This window comes from Rattus norvegicus, chromosome 1 (genome assembly GCF_021556685.1).
Source record: "Rattus norvegicus strain SHRSP/BbbUtx chromosome 1, alternate assembly SHRSP_T2T, whole genome shotgun sequence".
NCBI classification, from domain to species: domain Eukaryota; kingdom Metazoa; phylum Chordata; class Mammalia; order Rodentia; family Muridae; genus Rattus; species Rattus norvegicus.
Genome location: NC_141534.1, coordinates 196,275,058 through 196,296,571, shown reverse-complemented (window position 1 = coordinate 196,296,571; position 21,514 = coordinate 196,275,058). Strand labels below are relative to the sequence as shown.

The following is a 21,514-nucleotide window of genomic DNA, read 5'->3' as shown; positions in this document are numbered from 1 at the left end:
GATGGCTCAGTGGTTAAGAGCACTGACTGCTCTTCCAGAGGTCCTGAGTTCAAATCCCAGCAATCACATGGTGGCTCACAACCATCTGTAATGAGTGAGATCCGATGCCCTCTTCTGGTGTGTCTGAAGACAGCTATAGTGTACTCACATACATAAAATAAATAAATCCTAAAAAGATTTTTTAAAAAATTCTATTATTTTTAATAGAAAATATGTTTATGTCATGTAAAATTTTAAAAACATACAACAAATCTTTCCCCTCAAATCTTTCCTGTCCATTCTAGTCCCAACTATCCAATTCTTTCAGGGACAACTGTAGCAATCTGCCCTCTCTGAAGAAATCCCTCAGGTACACATGACATCGACGTCCTCTTCTCTGTCTCTGTCTCTGTCTCTCTGTGTGTTGGGGGGTGGGGGCCCTCAAGCTTTTTCTCTTTTCACTGGAGTGCCTTAACAGATCAAAATCCATGATGACATAGGTCATTCGCCTGCTGCAGTCCTACTGCAGGGCTGGACAAGCGAATCCACCAGCACCCTGTCTGTGTGCACTGTGGCTGCACAGGTCCCACAGTGTTAAAGCAGTGTGCAGTGGACGTCCTGTAGTCTTCACAGGCATTCAGACTTGTTCCACCGAGGCACGAGGCCGCCTGTTACATTCTTTCCTATGAGCCATGCTCTTGGTTACACTGCCCGTGTGCCTGCTGCTTATCCTTAGTCTGGTACAGGCAGGCCCTGACTATAAAGCCCTGTCTGTCTGGGTCCATGTGCTTTACCTAATCTGTCTCTGGCCATTAGATACTGTCATACCGTGCACTACAGTGAAAGTCTTGTCCACATACAGTACTGGGTTTTGTCTCATGCCTGAAAAAAGCTTCACACATTTTTCCCCTCAAATTTTAAAATAACTATTTTTTATGTATATGTATGTTATCCTGGGTCTGGGTGTGTGTGTGTGTGTGTGTGTGTGTGTGTGTGTGTGTGTACATGAGCATGTGTACATGAGCATGCGTGTGAAAGAGGGTACTTGATCTTGGAAATGGAGGTAATAGTTGTGAGTTACAATGTGGATGCTAGAAACCCAAGCCCAGTCCTCTATAAGAGCATCAAGCATTCTTAACCACTGAGCCATCTCTCTCTCCCCAGCCCCCTTCTTAATCTATTTTTTTTTAAACATTTAAGTTTTGGCTTATATGGAATAAATTCTGATATAAAAGTGCTTAAAACTTTCTTCAATTTTCAAGCTTACACAAAGGAAAAATAATTTTAAACAAAATAAATCAGGCTATTATCAGTACCAGAGATTCCATATCAATCTTTTCCTTTTCAAAAGTGCTAATGTAATCAAACAGGCTGAGTGCTTCCAGGGTTCCATGCAAAGTTAGGGGTTCTTCATCTTCAACATCAAGGTCACATGACTCGTCTGACATCAGCTTTGACTCTTCGGAGACCTTAATACAAAGGAAGAAAACAATGCAAAGCTCAGGCAAAACTCCCATAACAAGTCTCCTGATCTGCATGAAATCTGAAATAATTTGCTGTACAAATGAACTATAGTTTTAGCACTCTTTCACCTGAATTATAAAATATATACATTTAATAAATCATTCATGCTCCCATTTCCTATAATAACTTACTTTTAGAAATCCTAAGCCTTCACATTAACTTTATAATCCATAAGGAAAAGAGAGAGAACCTCCTATTTTTAGAGATGGCATCTTCTGTATTGCTCCGGCTGGCTTTGAACTCATCACCCTCCCACCTCAGCCAGGACTGCAGGTGTGTAGGTCAGCTCTTCTACTGTACCTCTCACACTATCTTAACAACTGGGAACAGTTACAGGGAACAGTTCAGGTGTTGGAGAAGAGCTCAGCTCCAGCTTTACCTCTCAATGTCAACAGGGTAACTACAAACTTACCTGCTTTTCCTGAAAATTCGAATGTTTCGTAACTCCATTAGAAACAGCCACAGATCCTGGAGACTTAGAGATACTCATATCTTTCTGATTAGACAATATGTCAAACAGTATCAAAGAGCCTAAGAAAAAGATATTGTACTTTATAACAAAGTTAACCCAAGTATTTTTCAACACTAAATAAACTCTCCTGCTTTTTTTTAAAAGTCATACAAAGATGAGCTTCTGATTAAAACCTGATAATCAAAGCCAGCAAGATAGCACGGCCAATGCAGAATCAGCGACCTGAATTGGATCTCCAGTTAGAGTTATGAGAAACAGGAGCCCTCCACTGAGAAACACCCTATCACTGGTAAAGACCCATGCGGAAAGGCCCGTCTTAGCAGGTAATGCTGAGAGTGCTAAGCAAGCCAGGAAGAACAAGCCAGTAAAGAGCTTTCTTCCACGGCCTCTGCTTCCAGCTACCCTGTACTCAGGAAGTCCTGCCCTGAACTCCCTTCGGGATGGACTGCAACTATAAACTAAAAAAAGCCCTCTCCTACACACACTGCTCTCGATCACAGTGTTTATCAAAGCAATAGGATCCAAACTAAGATACAATGTAAAGCTGAAAGGAAACTGACCCTACCAATGGCTCTACAGGGTGCTCGAGTACACACGTCCATGCGTGTACATGTGTGAGTCTTGTATACGCTCTAAGTTTTGCAGCCAAGAAAACAAACTGAACAAATAAAAGCATCTGAACAAACCAAACAAGCAAATCCACACTACATGGGGTGCTACCTATACATTTCTTTAAAGAGCAACAATATTCCTATTTCGTCTAATGACAAAAAACCACACACAGCCTACCAGCCAGATGACAGCTCAGGGGTGAGTGCACACTGTTCTTCCAGAGGACCTAAGCTCGGTCCCTAGCACCCACATCTAACCCTTTACAAGCACCCATAACTCCAGCTCCAGAGATAAGAGATAAGATCTCCTCTTCTGACCTCCAAGGTCGGGCGGGCGGGCGGGCGCACGCACGCGCGCACACACACACACACACACACACACACACACACACACACACACACGGCATGCATTCAACAGACTAACAGACTCTAACTTATACACACACAAATAAAAGAGCAACCACAAAGCCCACAGCCTGCCTCCTCTGCTACTGCATTTGAGAGCAAAGGCAATCTCAACTGCAAATATTGTCCTCTGTTCACAAACCAGAGCTTCCCAAGTCTTTAAAGGAGACAGGCAAAGTACTACATCTGAACCAACCAACAGCACATCTGGGACTGTGGGAAGCTTTACCTAAGCTGTGACCAGCGACCGAGACCTTCCCTTTGAAGTTTGGGTTCCGACTCATAAAAAGCGAGTGTAGCCGGTTTATCTCCACTCCCACTTTCTCCACAATTGACTGACAGTAGGTAGGGCTGTTGTAAAACAACACATCCAGCAGAGTTTCATTGGTAAAGTGCCGGAACCGACCAATACTTGGCAAAGTAATTTTCTTGATGTTCCTGTTTTAAAAGAAAAAAAAGAAGTTACTGTCAGTGTGTACCTTGAACTTTTGAAATTTTAACTTTAAATTTTTATTTATTAAAAAGGAGTACTTTTTTAATAAAATATTTTAATAAAGAGTATTTATTAAAAAGAGTATTTATTAAATAAGAGTACAAGGTATAGATTATACATTAATTAGTACAATCAACCTTAGATATCACAGGCTAGCTATGTGCTGATTCTATTGGCAGAATAATTCATAAATAGTTAAGGTAAGACAGTTCCGTGTGCCACAGTGCACTCTGAATTTGAGACTTCTACCACGGGCTGCTGTAAAACATGGCCTAAGTGAAGACTTTACTTCCATGTTTAAATGGACAAGCCCACTATCCCACTTTTCTCACGAACTGAAAATCTGGATGCCTGACAAAACTGTGGCAGGCAGAGATAAGAGGCTGTCACACTTACAATATGAAAGAAGTTACCAGAAATAAAAATTCTCTAAGGGCAGCTTGTGAGCGTTCACAGAGGGAAGGGAGCACCTCACAGCACAGCACAATGCGGCCAGAACACGGTCTGCAGGATTAGCTTCAGAAAGCACGGGCCCCATCACATCACAATGTCAGCAGCTACAAACATGCTATCAGCCGTGTGTGGCAGCATAAATACTGTCTGGACCTGTGGCTTTGAAACGGGCGCATCCAAAGCTGAAGGGGGGAATTTCTGCCACAGTGCCTGGTAAATGCTGTTAACATTCAGTGGCATCAGTAAATGGCCTACAGTTTAATAATTTTATGTATTCCCCACCAAGAAACTAAAAATATAAGTCTCAAAGAGGGGTGATTTTCACCGCATGAGGAAATTCGACACAATCTGAGCATGCTTGCTATCACATGGAGAAGATCTGTTTGACTGTCAACTAGACAAGGGTGCTGCTGGGCATTCTAGAACATTCTCCACAGCCCCCTAACCCATAGCAGCTCAGCTGTTTTAAAGCCAGCCTCAGAACATTAGGGTGTATTCATCACATCCGGGAATCTGAGTTCAATTTCCAGCATCCAAAACAAACTGTCTAAAATTTCCTAGATCCTTAAATATTTACACTAGGAATACACAGGAACAGTGAGATAGTAAAAGGCTGTTATTTGCCTATGTTGGAATAAGCCATTTTGTATTACAATTTAAACTTGCCTCTAATTTCAGCTACTGTGAAAAACAAGTCATCAAAATCTACAAACCTGTCAACACCCGTGGCGTGCCCACCCAAGGCGCTGTGCCAGTGAACTGGCAGGAACTCCACTCTGCTGACTTTCCCTTCATCTACAGACTTCTTGAAGTGTGTCTGCAGCAACTTGAGAGAAACCACCCTAAAATCATCCACTTTAAAAAAAAAAAGAGTAAATTATCTTACCATTGTAGCTAATTAACTAAAATCTGCTGGCTTTTTACAAAAAGATAGATGTTTTTAAAAAGATGAAAAAATAGTAAATGAACAAACACTGACTGATCAGAAGTACGTCTTAAGTTATATTGTATTTAAGGCCTTAAAAAACTTAGTTTAACTTCCTCAAACTCCCTCCTCAGCACCAGGTTCCAGAACCGACGTGACCCTGGCACACTAACTCAGCCAGGGCCTCTCCTCTCCTAGCACTGGCAGTAGCAGTGACACACCCACACCTGAAGGTGTATCTGAGAGGCTGAGGACAACACACGTGCTGGGAGCACTGAGTCCTCAGTAAGCTCAGACAGTTACTACAGACAAAGCCCTAAGCAGCTTCTCGGAGGACTCCCTCTGTAGCAGCTCAGTACACAGGAGCTCTATGCTGCTCCGAGGGCTCAGCCAGGTTGGCTGTTGGCCAAAACGGTGAAATCATTACCCAGATGCCTTCTAATTCTTCAGAATCCAGGAGTGTATGCAATAAGAGCAGATCAAACACAGATCAATACTTCCTATTGACCACAGAAATCTCCACTCACAGTCCCCAGCCACAAGTACATAGCTAGCAACTACCATAACAATGAACACTAAAGAGCCCCTCTACCAGCAATCGGAGGTGTCTATAAACCAAGATGTGGCGTGCACTTACCACATTCAATAATGCTTCTAAAGCGCAAGTCACACACTGGCCCAATGCCATGCACCATGAACACCAAATGGTCAACTTGAGGCATTTCCCCTGGTAAAAACAAATAAATTATCATTATCATAAAACACACATATACACAAAGCTGAGTACTTGGTATTGTTAATTAAATTGCTAAATTCTTGATATTCTTATTATCATAAACTAGTCAAAGAAATCCATTACCCTCCCAAGCAAATATCTCTCATTTCCTCATATTAAATTAGAATAATTTGTCTAGTTTGGCAAATAATGGCACACTAAATGGAGAGGTTAAGAAAACATCAGTTCAGGCTGGAGAGATGGCTCAGCGGTTAAGAGCACCCGACTACTCTTCCAGAGGTCCTGAATTCAATTCCCAGCAGCCACATGGTGGCTCACAACCATCTGTAAAGAGATTTGATGCCCTCTTCTGGTGTGTCTGAAGACAGCTACAGTGTACTTATATAAATAAATGAATAAATCTTTAAAAAAAAAAAGAAAAGAAAACATCAGTTCTTCACAGACCTACTGACCCTCATAATGTATATTTTTTTTTTTCAGAACTCCACATAACTGGGATGAAACTGTAGCTGTGTGGAATAAAGTGTGTACATGGCCCTGAGCTCAATCCCCTACACCAAACAAACAAGCAAAACCAAACATCCTTCATAGAACTCTAAGCCCAACATGGACACACAATCTGACAATATAAAACTTTAAAGTCTTTATTCCCAAAGTCCCTCCCCTTAATTCAAAAGCATTCTAAGACAGCCAGCCAAGGTCCTGGGACCTCCCTCTGGAGAGAGAGGCAGGTAAATCTCTGTGAGCTGGAGGCTAGCATGGTCTACAAAGCAAGTTCCAGGCCAATCAGAGCTATACACTGTAACCCTATCTCCAAACAGAACAAAAACCAATAGGAGTATGGTTGAGTAAGAATGGACACCATAGGCTCATATATGAATGCTTAGTCGCTAGGGAATGGAACTGTTTGGGAAGGACTGGGAGGTGTGGCCTTAGAGGGGTTATGTCATGAAGTGGGCTTTGATGTTTCAAAAGCATAAACCAGGCCCAGTCACTCTCTTTGCCTTCAGAACAGAATCTAAAGCTCTCAGCTCTTTCTCCAGCCCCATGCCTGCTTGCTTGCACGCCTGCCTGCTGCCATGTTTCCTACCATGATAATAGTAAAAATTGAAAGCAAGCCCCCCAATTAAATGCTTCCTTTTCTAAGAGTTGCCTTGGTCTTGGTGTCTCATCATAATAACAGACCGGTAACAAGACAAGATATATCTCAAAGTTCAATCTATTTTCCTACACTATTTCATCCGGATCTCATAACACCTATTTATCTTATCTTATTAGACAATGAAATGTCTAGTATCAAAATAAAATATGTTCTTCAATGGCAGAAAAGAGGAAAACCAAGTGTGGAGGTATACATCTGTCACGCCAGCTCTTGGGATGCTGAGACAGAAGAACTGCTGTAGGTCAACTTTGACTACATAGTGAAAGGCTGTCTCAAAAAGGTTGGGGACAGGGTTGCTGGCAAGATGGGTCAGAAGTTAAGAACATTTACTCCTCCTTCTAGAGGACCCAACTTTAGTTTCTAGCACCTACGTCATGTGGTCACAATTGCCTATACCTCCCTGCCCTTTCAGAAGACATGATACCTTCCTTTGGCTTCCTCAAGCATTTGCACATACACATGAATGAAGAAATAGTAATAAATCTTTCAAAAAGCCAAGTTTGGTAGCTCATAGAATAATCACATCACTTAGAAAGCTAAAGCAGGAAGATCTCTGTAATATAAGGCAAATCTGTTCTAAATAGCAAATTCTAAGCCACTCAATGCTACACAGTGAGGGCCTATATCAAAATAAATATAAATAAATAAAACACCCCTCTAAAAAACACAGGGTATTATGACTCATGAGTATAACCTCAGTGCTTGGGAGACAGAGGCAAAAGAATCAGGAAAGAGTTCAAGGTCAGCCTCGGCTGCACATCAGTTTAAGACTAGCTTGGGCTACATGAAACCCTATCTCAAAAGAAAAGGTATAAAGATTTAATAGGGGAAACTACATATACATTATTTCACAGGATTGGCAAGCTAAGACCCATGAGCCAAATCCTGACCACCACCTATCTTTACAAAGTGTTTCACAGAAACACAAACACAGAGGTAGGCCTGGGTACATAAGAAAGCTGGCTGAGCATACACCAGAGAGCAAGCCAGGAAGCAGAATTCTACTATAGTTTCTGCTTCAAGCTCTTGCCCTGACTTGTATCAGTGATGGACTACGAACTGTCAGATGAAATAAACCTTTCCCTTTCCAGTGGATTTTGGTCATGGTACTTATCACAGCAACAGATCAAACTAGAACATCTGAAGCCTCTGAAACACTTCCTGTCTCTTCAGAGACAAGCTTGCCAGCTCCCACAGAGTAATTTGGACAAGCATGGCTTACAAACACAACTCCAGGGCCTTGAGATGGCTCAGTGTTGAGTATTGGCTTCTTTTCTAAGTCCAAAATTCAATTGCCAGCACACACACAGTGGGTGACAACCATCTGATCTGTAATAGGATCTGATGCTGCTTCTGATGTGTGCGTACATACATACAAAGCAACTATGTGCACAAAATACACAAATAAACCTTTAAAAACACTATAACTCCACATTCCCCCAAACTGGCAAAGCACATATATACATATTATAGACTCTGGTCTGTGTATTGTAACAGAATTCCAAACACAAAGACAAAAAGTAATACAACTGTGTTGTGAGGTGTGCGGTGATTCTAACACTTGGGAGGCGGAGGCAGGGGCAGGCAGATCTCTGAGTTCCAGGACTGCCAGGACTACATAGTGAGACCCTATTTCAAAACAAAAGAAATGCAGAACTGATGGCTCAGTGGGTCAGAGTGCTTATCGTCCTGGCAGAGGACCCGGGTTCAGTTCCCAGCACCCACAAGGTAGCTCACAACCATCACTAACTCCCAGGGGATCTGAATCCCTCTCTGATCTCTGTTGGCACCAAACACACACAAGGTGCATATATGCATTATGCAGGCAAAACACATCCCTACACATTTTAATTAATTAATCTAAAACTTAAAAAGGAAAACAGTAAGTTAAAAAGACAGAACCGTGGGGTTGGGGATTTAGCTCAGTGGTAGAGCGCTTACCTAGGAAGCGCAAGGCCCTGGGTTCGGTCCCCAGCTCCGAAAAAAAGAACTAAAAAAAAAAAAAAAAAAAAAAAAAAGACAGAACCGTGACCAGCACATGGCTAAATTCCGAGCACTGTGGAAGCAGTTCTAGTAACTGTGTCTGTCTTCATAGTGAAGGGTGACACTAACGGAGCAGCACAGGGGACTTTTCTCTCAAGCAAACTAAACATACCGTCAGGAATTTCATCAAGGTTGTCGTCAATTCCACGCTTTACAACTCTGGGCCTCGTCTGTCCATCTTGTGTTGTCCCCCACTCATCTGGTACTGAAGAAGGCTGGAACTGCACAATAACCTTCAAGACACAAGGTTATGACAGGCTCTTTAGCAAAATTATTTCCCACTATAGGTTAAGCAACATTTGGGGGAGGTGTTTAGTTGGTTCTTAAGAAGAGGTCTTAATACACATCCCCAGATTGGCTTGGATCTCGTCTAAATAAAGTTAGACCAGAATCTCCAGCCATCCTCCTGCCTCTGCCTCCCATAGTTTTGGACTACAGGAATATACCACTAAGCCTACTTGAAAGTAATGTGTTTACTATAAAAGCCCTATGCTTCCCAATACAGATGTTATAAATGAAGTAGAACCGCGCCCAAGCAAATTCCATAAAGGTCCTGCTACCATCAACCATCGAGACAGCCTATCATTACTTCCCATGCTTATGCTGGAAAGGCACACACCCAAACCAAAAGTAGTCTATACTGGCTTTTCCCAACTCTCAGCACTACAAGGGTAGGAGAGTAGGAGGAGTGGGAGGGGAGGGGTGTGGATGAGTAAGTGTATGTGTGTGTGTGTGTGTGTGTGTGTGTGTGTGTGTGTGTGTGTGTGTACGTGTATAGATACAAGAATTTAAAAACTGAGGTAAATTCCAGGTTTGTACAAGTTACCTGTAAGAATCTTTGTCTTACAAATATATCTAAGCAAAAAAAAAAAAAAAATCCCCTTTAAATGACAAAATTCCCAGTTAATTTACAAATTCAGTTTCAGTGACAAAAATTGAATGATAAAAACAAAACACTACCTTTTGTGGTTTGTTTGTTTTGTTTTTAGAGACAGGGTCTCACTATGTAGCCCTAGCTAGCCTGAAACTTACTATGTAGACCAGGCTGGCCTCAAACTCACAGAGATCTGAATGCCTCGGCCTCCAAGTGCTGGGACTAAATGCAGGCAATACCACATTCAGTGAGGGAGGGCTTTTATTTTTCCTTTGTTACCTTTTCATACTAATCACACTTTTATTTCAATATCAGTAAGGATTACACACTACACTGAGTTTTGTTTTGTTTTGTACCTTTTTTTTTTTCTTCTTCTTCTTCTTCTTCTTTTTTTCGGAGCTGGGGACCGAACCCAGGGCCTTGCGCTTGCTAGGCAAGCGCTCTACCACTGAGCTAAATCCCCAACCCCTGTTTTGTACCTTTTAATAGTTTTCTTGAACATGAACAAGTGCATGTCTAGCCCGAGTGATAGCAGCATGCCTTTGACCTTTGATCCCAGCACTTGGGAGGCAGAGACAGGCAGATCTTTGAGTTCAAGGCCAGCCTGGTCTATAGAGGGAATTCAATAACAGCCAGGGCTACAGAGAGAAACTGTCTAAAAAAAAAAAAAAAAAGAAGAAGAAGAAAACATATAAAATAATAAGTTATTATTATTAATTTTCTATATACCCATTGATTTGCAAATTGTCGCCCCACTGATGTTCTCATAATACGAGCGAGGGCAGAGCTGGGAGCTCAACGGAGAGTAGACACCCTGAATATCTTCTCCAGACCTTTGTAGAAAGAGGGCTCCATCAAACCAAGTAAAAAAAATCTACTAAACTTCTTCTAAGATAATACTTAGTATCAGTTAATGTGTCACCCAAACAGAAACTGTGAAAAAAAGTTGAATTTCCATGATTGATAAATTATTTCAAAATACACTTGCCAGGTGTGGTATTTTGGACCTTTTGAGGCAGAGGCAGGTGGATGTCTGTGAGTTCAAAACCGGGCTGATCTGCAAAGTGAGTTCCAGGACATCAGAGCTAAATAGAGAAGCCCTGTCTTGATTGACTGACTGACTGATTTAAAAGTAACACATTTATTGTAAATAAACCACTGCCAAAACCAGTAGAAATGAAACATTATCACACATACAGCAACTCACCTTTGGGTTGTGCATCACGATAGTCTCTCCACTTGGAAACTCTAGCCTGCGGTGCCACTGGTTTGTGGTCACAGCTTTTTTATACTCGGCCTGCAAAGACAGAACACACAATACAGCACAGTCGACCTGAGTCATGCCAACGGGCTGGAAGGCCATCAGGACTACGCTGGCAGCACAGCAGTAACTAACGGTAGGTCTGGTTTACTGGTTTACTGTCCTGACATCTGACTATCTGACATAAATTACTCAGTGTTTGCTCTCACATGCTCCTAAGTAATATCTCCATTCCATGGAGAAAACAATGGCAGCTTAGACAGTACATCAGTTTCTTAGGGCTAAACAAGCTGAGTATAGTTGTAAAATTAATTGATTGTCTCAAGTTCCTGAGGCTACCACTCCAAAATCAAGGTGACAGCTGGACAGCAATCCTATGAAATCTACATGGAGAGCCCCAACTACCCTTGGCCTGCTACAATCAAGGCCATTCAGTGCTCTAAACCTGACTCCCACCTCTGCCTTTATCAAAGCACAGCATTCTGTCTTTCTGAACAAGTCTGTCTTAGTGTTTACTATACATAATGACACTAGCTACAGAGGCCTCGAGACCATCCTACTCGAGTAACTACATCTCGAATGATTTTACCTGCGACACCCTTGCTCCACACAAAGTGGCATTTGTGGGTACTAGGGACTAGTACTTCACCAGCACTCTGGGGACAGCGCTGAGGCTGAGTCTGCACATACACACACACAGGAGTTAGCGCCACTCCTGAGTCACTGGCTGCTTTTTAACATGTGTGAGTGAGTGCTCTGCCAACATGTATGTATTATGTACCATGTGCACACCTGGTGTCCTAAGAAGTCAGAAAAGGGTGTTAGATCCCCTGGAACTGGAGTCACCAATAGCTATTAGCTGCGCCTGCTGAAAATCAACCCTGAGCCCTCTGTAAGAGCACTCAGTGCTTTTGGGGTTGTTTTTCCAGACAGGGTTTCTCTGTGTAGCTCTGGTTGTCTTGGAACCCACTCTGTAAACCATACTGGTCTTAACTTGGAGATTTGTCTGCCTCTGCCTCTGCGCCTCTCTGCCTCTCTCTGCCTCTCTCTGTCTCTCTCTGCCTCTCTCTGCCTCTCTGCCTCTGCCTCTGCCTCTGCTTCTCCTGTGGTGGGATTAAAGGTATATACCACCACTGCCCAACTTTTTTTTTTTTTTTAGACAGTGTCTCAAGCTTGCTATATAGACCAGGCTGGCCTCTCACTCAGTGATCTACCTGCCTCTGCCTCCAGCTGACTTAGATTAAAGCACATGTTACTGTACCTGGTCACTTTTATACTTTTACCTGGTGGGGTAATAATCTTGCTCTATAGCCTTGAATAGTTGGGCCTAGAGGCTCATTTTGCTGTGCCCAGCTTATGCAAATCTTTCTTCCCCTCAAAGTATGGACATTAAACCCAGAGGCTTGTGCACACTGGGTAGACATTTGCCACTCAACTACAAGCCCTAGCCCTCATGCATGCCTTTTATTGAAGTTTTCTACAAACTCTCAGCTCTTATACTGAGCTAATGGTGTTTATTTCTAAAGGTTCGCCTGGTTTTCTATGGAGATAATTGTGTCATTATAAAATTAAAAGCATTTTCAAATCAAAATCACTTCTGCTCTTTGTCCTGGTAGACAGGATCAACCACACACCAATCATGGGCATCATCTGTTTCTCACTTCCCACCCTCCACTGAGGCAGTGGGTTTCTTAGAAAGCTGGGCAGGAGTTTGGGCCTCATGCCGATGCAATGGGCAAGACTTGGCTTGCTAGTCCAGCCTAGAGCTGTGTTACCCACACACAATATTATCATTACAGTTAAAAGAAAATGCTTGCTGTGGCTGGAAATGGCTCAATGGTTAAGAACATTGGCAGAAGTCCTGAACTCAACTCCCAGCAACCACATGGTGGCTCACAACCATCTATAATGGGATCCGATGCCCTCTTCTGGTGTGTCTGAAGACACCAACAGTGCAACAGTATATTCATATACATAAAATAATGTTTAAAATAAAAGTGCTTGCTCTGTTTCAGAGACTCACACATGAACACTGCACTTTTAGCTTCAAAATACTAAGCCTACAATGTTGGACTCTGGGATACTACAGCTACAGCACGACCCTGCCTAACCCACCAACAATTCCAGTGTATCCTTAGTGACTTGCTTATCTAGATTAAGCTCTAGGGATTAGCACCTTTGATATATTTCCCTACTGAGCTAACTAAATTATGCTTTAAGGGCCAGTGTCAGAGCGCTCAGTGGGCAAAGACACTTGCTGCCAAACATAAATACCTAATTTTCACCCCCAGGGCCCACACAGTAGAAGGAAAAGAACCAATTCTGGAATGTTCTCTTACCTCTAGTCATGCAACATGTGCACATGTAAGAGCACACACAAATAAATGCCATAAAATTTTTAAAAATTATGCTTTAAGAAATTGTTTTAGCGCACGCCCTTAATCCCAGCACTCAGGAAGCAGAGGCAGGTGGACCTCTGTGAATTCGAAGCCAGCCTAGACTACAGAGTGAGTTCCAGGACAGTCAGGGCTACACAGAGAAATCCTGTCTCAAAAGAGAGGGTAGAGGGAGACAGGGAGGGAGGAGGAAAGGGAGAGAGAAATGAGGGGGAGGAGGAGAGAAAGACTGACTGTTTTTATAAACTGGTTCCTCTATTAGCCCACGGCAGTCCCCAAACTCATGATACTCTGCCTTGGCCTCATGAATGCTAAGATTACAAGCAAGTGCTATCATGCCTAGTTTCTACCTAAATTTGCTCAAAGGTCTAATATGAATACCTTAGCAGATGTGGAATGTGCCCCTTCCAAAACATACAGTCTTATCTTGAGACACAGGGCTGTTACCTGCAGCACTTCCTGAAGGACAATGCCACTTAAAAATCGATCTCCATTGTGACAGGATCAACACAGGCCACCTTGTATATAAAGCCATCTCCACTGTGAGTGGCACCACAGAAGCCTGTCTTGCATACATGCCTTTGTTGTGTAAAGAAAAGTATAAAGAAAAAACATTCATACCTCTAGTTTTTCACTGAACTCCTCTGTATAGGGAATAAATCTGCTATCTGTGTCCCCCTTGTAAAACCAAGTACAGCGTCTCACTTCAGCCGGCTCCTCTTCCCAGTACACAGACTTCCTCATGCGGTCATAAAGGTACACATCATAGCGTCCGCCATCCGTGCCTAGAACCACATTCTCAGGATCTGGCTGCACTAGAAACCAAGAGGACATTTTCTCATTACCAGGCACATTTGAAAATACAAATAACATTAACGATAATTCATTACGCTACTAGTCAAAGACAGACAATTAAGCTTTTGTCTGATTTGAAAACACAAGATAATTTGTATTGCTCAAAATCATGACATTTGTTTGCTTGTTTGCTTGCGAAGCAGAGTCTCACTCTGTGGCTGGCCTCAACCTCCCAGCAGTCTTCCTGTCCTCCTGTCATGACTGACATCACCGCTCTGCAGCATAACTTTTCTTGAGAAGAAACAAGGAGCCGGGGCAAGTTAAAACAGCAATCACGAAACAACTGAAATAGTTGATGAGTTTTTAAGTAGTAATATCAAACCAGATGCATACACCTGTAACTCCAGCACTTGAGAGATGGAGTCAGGAGGATCAGGAGTTACTGGATAATTATAGCTACCTGGTGAGGTAGAAGCCAGCCTGGGCTACTTGAGACCCCATTTAGAAAGTAAAATGGAACAATAGCATCAATGTACCAAAATGTTCCAGGAAATGTGCTGGCGAATACTGACTGATATTTAAGTTTCATAATCAGATAATATCAAGATAAAAAATCATATTGGTATGCTGCAAGACTACTCAGAGCCTTACGATATACCTGTGTGGCATCTCTCTCAAAAGGTACACATGAGAATAATTATTTCCAAAACTCATCTGACCTCAGAACACTTTTTTCACATAGCATTCCACAAAAGAGTTCCACAGGAAATCCTTCATGCCCGTTAACCCCAAATGAGTAAGAGATAAAGGAAACTAAAACCTGGATTATGTAACAACTCTACCTCTCTGATTTAAAACAACTCTTTTGGTTATATCTTGTTTTACTGAGGCAGCGTCTACCTATGTGGCCTTGGCTGGCCTGGAGCTCACTTGGTTGGCTTTAAACTCACAGGTCTGCCTATGCTCGGATGCAAAGGTGGCACTGTAACCAGCTAAGACAAAGAAATTACTAAACTATTTCTGTGAACATTTTGCTAAGTAACTAGGGATGCATTAATTAGTACCTACCATCTTAAAGCAGGATCTGGAGGCTAACCAGACTAAGGAGTCTGACAGTTGAAGAAGACCATAGACAAATACCCTTCAATTTATCGCTGTCGCAAATGAGACGGAATAACGCAAGATGAACACTTACCTGAATTATAGATCTCTTCAAGATTCAGAGAGTCAAGCACACTGAAAGGCATCCACAGTTGTTTATATTCCACCTCCTTGCAGTAAAACCAGTGTGGCTGGACAGGTTCATACTGGTTCTGAAGTACAAAAGGAGATGGCCCCTGTACAAGGGGTCCTGCAGGTCTGGCTGGGACTTGTTGCTGCGCTGGTGATTGCACTGCTGTAGGAAGCTGAAGAAAATTAAGACTGTCACAAGTGTCCAAAAGAAATTCCGTAACCACTTCAAAATCAAATTGCTCTCAGTAATAATTATCCTACATGTATTTCCAGGTAACCACTTAATATCGTAACTAGTGGGGTTGGGGATTTAGCTCAGTGGTAGAGCGCTTGCCTAGGAAGCGCAAGGCCCTGGGTTCGGTCCCCAGCTCCGGGGGGGGGGGGGGGGAAATCGTAACTAGTATACTAGAACTTCACATCAGTTGCAAAGTGAACTAGACTTCTGCATGCTAATGGCAAACTGACACCCAGCAATGTCTCCCATAATTTTAAAATTGTTAATATATTTATTTTTAAGTGTTTCATACAATATAATTTGGTCATATTCTTTCCCTTCCCCTGACCCCTCCCAGTCTACACTCACTCAATTTCTTGCTTTTTTTCTCTCTTAAAAGCAAAAACAAAAACCCAAATAACAAAGGAACAAACAGACAGCACGCACACGACAGACCTCATCTTGTGCTGGCCGACCCTCCTGGGCATGAGCTGCCCTGGAGTGTGGTGGACACACCACGTCACTCCACAGAACACAACTGCTTCCCCTCTCCCAGCCACTGCCATGCATTAGCAGCCTCTTGGTTAGGCGGGAACTCTGTGCCCACTCCTCCTCAGTGCTGAGACTCTATATGGCCGGAACTTGTGCTCCATGCACACAATCTGTACAGGTTCCATCATTCTTTTTTTTTTTTTTTTTTTTTTTTTCCCTGAGCTGGAGACCGAACCCAGGGCCTTGCGCTTGCTAGGCAAGCGCTCTACCGCTGAGCTAAATCCCCAACCCCAGGTTCCATCATTCTTAAAATCTTTAGAACACCCATACTTTTTGATCCAGCCATTCCATTTCTAAGAACGTAAATATTTAAATGTCAATCTAACTAACACAAACATACAGAGAGAAGAATTTCCATTAATATTAACAAATTAGTAGAAAGCTGGGCAGTGGTGGCACAAGCCTTTAATCCCACAACTCTGAAGGCAGAGGCAGGCAGATCTCTGAGTTTGAGGCCAGCCTGGTCTACAGAATGAGTTCCAGGACAGCCAGGGCTACACAGTGAAACCCTGTCTCAAACAAACAAAAACTTAGTGGAGAGGTCTATTTCAGCCGCTGTAATTGGGCATTTTCACTAACTAGTACAATTAAGATGAGAAGCTGGCAGTCAATGCTGCCTCAGTTCTCCCACGCCCTTAGGTAACACTCATTACTGATATTCTACACCAATATCAGAGACGATCATTGAGTACCTCAGCAATTAAAATCAAGTATTACTCCAGTAAATAGGTGTTGTAAATTTGAATATGAACACATTTTATATTTATACATTTGTTTGCTTGCTTCTTTGGGTGGGCATGCTTGTGCCATAGCCAAGTGTGGAAGTCAGGGGACAATTTGTAGGACCAGTTCTCTCTTTGCATTGTATGAGCCCTGGGGTTCTAAATCTGATCCTCAGGTTTGGGGCAAGTGCCTTTACTCTGCACCATCTTGCTGGCCTCTAATTAGCTCCTTCTAGAAGAATGTTTACTTCAAAGCATAGTTTACAAAGAACACCCTTTGTGTCATGTACACATAATACCAATTACTTGAGACTGAGGCAAGAAAGAGTTTGAGGCCAAACAAAGCAATTTAGCAAGATCCTGTCCCAAAATTAAAAGGTGAGCCAGGGGTACAGCCTAGTGGAAGTGTCTACCTATCACATTTAACACCCTGGTATGACCAGTAACACACCACACTCCTCTGTAAACATTTTGTCCTGGTGCTGGAGAAATGGCCCACTGGTTAAAATTACTTGCTGTGCTTGCAGAAAACCTAGATTCAGTTTCTAGAATCCAAATGGTAACTAACACTCACAACCATCTATAACTCCAGTTCTAGAGACTATGACCACCCTTTCTGGCATTCTGAGGCACTAGGCACACATACGGTGTACAGAAACGCATTCAGGTAAAACACTTGTATATATAAAATAAAAAAATGTTTTATCTGGGCTGGAGAGAAGGCTCACAGGTTAAGAGCACTGGCTGCTCTTCCAGAGGTCCTGAGTTCAATCCCCAGCAACCACATGGTGGCTCACAACAATCTGTAGTGGGATCCGATGCCCTCTTCGGTGTGTCTCATATACATAAAATAAATAAATAAATCTTTTTAAATACAGTGTACTCGTATACATAAAATAAATAAATAAATCTTTTAAAAAATGTTTTATCCTCATGTGCATGTTAAAATGCATAAAGCTGAGCTAGAGAGATTGTTCAGCAGTTAAGGACCCAGGTACAAATCCTAGCACCCACATGGTGGCTAACACGTGTAGCTCCAGTTCCAGGGGATCTCATGCCTCCTTCTTGCCAAGGTCATTGCATGTACATGGTACACAGACACACATGCTGACAACAATACATGTGACATAAAAAGAAATCTCAAAATGTTTTTTTTAAGTATACAATTTTTTTTAAAAACTTTCACTAAGGTGAGAGAGAAAAGCAGTATGGCATTCACGTACCGGTGGCAATGGTCCTGGCGGCATTTGGTATGTCTGCACTGGGGGTGCAGAGGGTGGAGGGTAGGAGGGGTGGCCCGGCGTCTGACACTGCTGTAGTTGTGGAGGTGTTATATAGGGATTTGCCCGGCTGCTGACAGGAGTGTGGCGATACGGGTTATGTCCTTGTTGAGGAATCCCTTGGGGTGGGCTCCCAAAATTTGGAGGGAGACTACTTGGCTGAGAAGGCAAATAGGTGCTTGCTCCCATCTGTGAGGAAGGCGCAGCACCATAGGGAGCCTTGGAAACAGAGGGTGGAAATGCATTCAGCATGTCTTGGGATCCAGTTGTAAAAGGGAGTGTGGCTGGGGGCTTGGGAAGTGCTGACTGTCCAGCCGACATTGCTGTGGTCGCTAAGGGCGACTGTCCAATGTTCCCAAATGGATCACTACTGCTTGATACCTGAGAGAAGTAACTGAATGTCTGTGGGGTGGATGTGTGAGTTGAAGTCTGACCAAGGAAGCTATCCTCCTCACCAACATCTGTGGAGTCTTCTGCAACAGAAGAGGAGAGCAATGGTTTAAGAGCGATATCACTCTCTTAGGCTCTGTAAGGAAGACCTAGCAGTTAGGCCTCTGACTACACTCTTCTAACCTGTATTTCTCCACTACAGAAAAACAAGCAGAATTTTCCTTCAAGACTTTTCTCCTAAAAAATTTTATTTGAATATGCTATAAAATGAGCCAAACATGGTGGCACACGCCTTTAAATCCCAGTACTGAGGGCAGAGGCAGTAGGATCTCTGTGAGTTTGAGTCCAGCCTGGTCTACAATGAGAGTTCCAGGACAACCAGGACTACACAAAAAACCCTATCTCGGGGTTGGGGATTTAGCTCAGTGGTAGAGCGCTTGCCTAGGAAGCGCAAGGCCCTGGGTTCGGTCCCCAGCTCCAAAAAAAAGAACAAAAAAAAAAAAAAAAAAAAAAAACCCTATCTCAAAGTAAAAAAAAGAAGAAGGAGAAAGAAAGGAAAAGAGAAAACAGTTTTTGCCCTTCTTACTTTCTATATAAATATTTATTTTATTATGTGTTAAAGGATTTTTAAAAGAAATTAATTTGTACCTTTTTTATATTTTGAACTTATTTTATATAATTCAAATGTTACCATATATCTAAACATGTAATTTAATTTCTACAATAAGAAGAAGAAACTAAAGTCCAGGCATTAGCTCTGTAGACAAGTATGAAATGGGGTCTTACAAATGAGCATCTGTGTTGCCAATGTCGGTTACCCACTAACTGCAACCCGTAACCAGTAATCACAATCCCATGTTCACACATAGACACCAGGTCACGCTGGCAAGACGGCTCAGCAGGAAAAGCTGAATGCCCCAGAACCAACAGGATAGAATGAGAGAACCAACTCCCACAAACTGTCCTCTGACCCTCCACACATGGCACACACAATAAATGAATGAAAAATGCTTTAAAAGAAATATGGTAAGTCATTAGCAATCTCATTTTTCTAGGAGAAGAGCTCCTCACTTCTCCTTGGCCAGCATCGTCTTCACTGAATTCTCTGTTGAAACAGTAATTTCCAAGGGATCACTTTCCCACGAACTAGACCTTCACCCCTCTCTTCCCTGCTCTACTTTTACAAACAGCTTTCAGCTTCGCCCTCCTAATCTTCCCTCCCCTAGCTCTGGCCGTGCTTATCTGCTGGAGGGCTACAGTCCATCAGCTGTGTGGGGCCACTCCCGCACAACAGGCACACTTGTGGCCCTGCCCCTGGAGAACTGCCAAGCTCTGGGCTCTCTGTGACCTCACAGGGATCCTGCTTCACGGCTTCCAGGTTGTCCCAGATGCACTTCACATACCAAATCAGTGAATGGCTCCTCTCCACAGGTTTGGCCATAACACCCAAAACACAATTCCAATCAAAATACGGTATCTAAGGCTGTCCTTCTGAACTATGAAAACTATTCATAAAGACATGTCTACAGTTGCAGTTTTCTCCAGACTGAGGCAGGCAGAACACTTAAAGCCAATCTTAAAAAAAATAATTTTTGGGGTTGGGGATTTAGTTCAGTGGTAGAGCGCTTGCCTAGGAAGCGCAAGGCCCTGGGTTCGGTCCCCAGCTCCGAAAAAAAAAGAACCAAATAATAATAATAATAATAATAATAATAATAATAATAATAATAATAATAATAATAATTTTGTTTTAATTTTTTTTCAAGACGGAGGGCTTCACTATGCAGCCCTGACTGTCCCGGAACTCACTCTGTAGACCAAGATGGCTTTGAACTCAGAGATCCACCTGCCTCTGCTTCCAAAGTACTAGGATCAAACAAAGGTATGTACCACCATAGCCAGAATTTAAAAAAAAAAAAAATTAAAAGTGGGAGAAGAAAAAGATTCTCATCAGCAGTTTCTTCATTACTGAAGAGAGAACACTTCTTGCCCAGGGCCTCCCTCTGCTTCAGCCTTCTACTATTCTAATAGGTCCTCCATCATTCTCTAGTCTTGTGACCCTCACTAGACTGTGTTCATCCCCAACAATGAAGAGCCTTTTGTGGAATCTCTCACCCAGTAAGAGAACTTCAGACTGACTTGGTCCAGGAAACATTTTTCAAACTAGCACCAATCATAAATAAAATACTGACCTCAACACACTACAAGCTTCCCCCTAGGAGCACTTCCTAATTCCGTACTTCTAGGCCAGTCAGAGCTGCATAGTGAGACCCTCATCAACAGAAAACTTAGAAGGCTCCCCACAGCGTTCACACCTTTTAGGACAGTCTATGAGGCCCACAGACACCTAGGCCAATGCCCGCTAGGCATGATCTACTTGAAGACAAGTTAAGGGTGGAAGGACAGGATGCAGAGGAGAGAAAAGAGGTCCATTCTGCCCCATATAGAAGAGGGCCAAGCCTGCAGATTGTTCCTCATCTCCAGATTCCTCTATGGATCCTTCAAACCCTACTCAGAGACGCTGAGGCCTTAAGGGACATCATGCCTGCACACCATCAGCTGAGACAGGACCACAGCAGCCGACCCATCCCATCTCCAGCTGTGTTTAACCTGTACTACTACAGCTTCTGAAAGCCAGTGCCTGTGTTTATTTACAAAGGCAGAACTGTCTGTTCCATGCCACCTGGACATCTACCACAGGGCCTGACAGAGTCAAGCAGTTCGGCTCACTTCTGCTCCCCATGTGTCTCCACCACTGATGCGACTGTTGCTTTCAAGGAGATGGGATCTCGTCTGGCTCTGGGAGTGCGCTAAGAGATCTCTGACTAAGACACCTTTAAGTATAGAAAATACTTGTTATGCACTCAGGAGGCGGAGGAACGTGGATCACTATAAGTTCAAGATCAGCCTGGTTTACACAGAGAGTTCTGAGACAGCCAGAACTACTTAACAGAGAGATCCTGACTCAAAAGAAGAAGAAGAAGAAGAAGAAGAAGA

The 21,514-nt window shown here is 42.8% G+C and overlaps 1 protein-coding gene across 2 annotated transcripts in view; it reads right to left on the bottom strand.

Moving 5' to 3' along the window:
* Sec23ip (SEC23 interacting protein) overlaps window positions 1-21,514 on the bottom strand; it is a 42,965-nt gene that overhangs the window by 18,635 nt on the left and 2,816 nt on the right. For both annotated transcript variants that reach the window (NM_001134859.1, XM_087560197.1), the window contains exons 2-11: window positions 18,074-18,603; window positions 15,325-15,535; window positions 13,956-14,149; window positions 10,885-10,974; window positions 8,916-9,036; window positions 5,500-5,589; window positions 4,651-4,792; window positions 3,221-3,429; window positions 1,916-2,034; window positions 1,296-1,448 (exon numbers count right to left, since the gene is read on the bottom strand). In NM_001134859.1, the coding sequence (NP_001128331.1) occupies window positions 1,296-1,448; window positions 1,916-2,034; window positions 3,221-3,429; window positions 4,651-4,792; window positions 5,500-5,589; window positions 8,916-9,036; window positions 10,885-10,974; window positions 13,956-14,149; window positions 15,325-15,535; window positions 18,074-18,603 (1,859 nt within the window). The remainder of the gene's footprint in view (window positions 1-1,295; window positions 1,449-1,915; window positions 2,035-3,220; window positions 3,430-4,650; window positions 4,793-5,499; window positions 5,590-8,915; window positions 9,037-10,884; window positions 10,975-13,955; window positions 14,150-15,324; window positions 15,536-18,073; window positions 18,604-21,514) is intronic.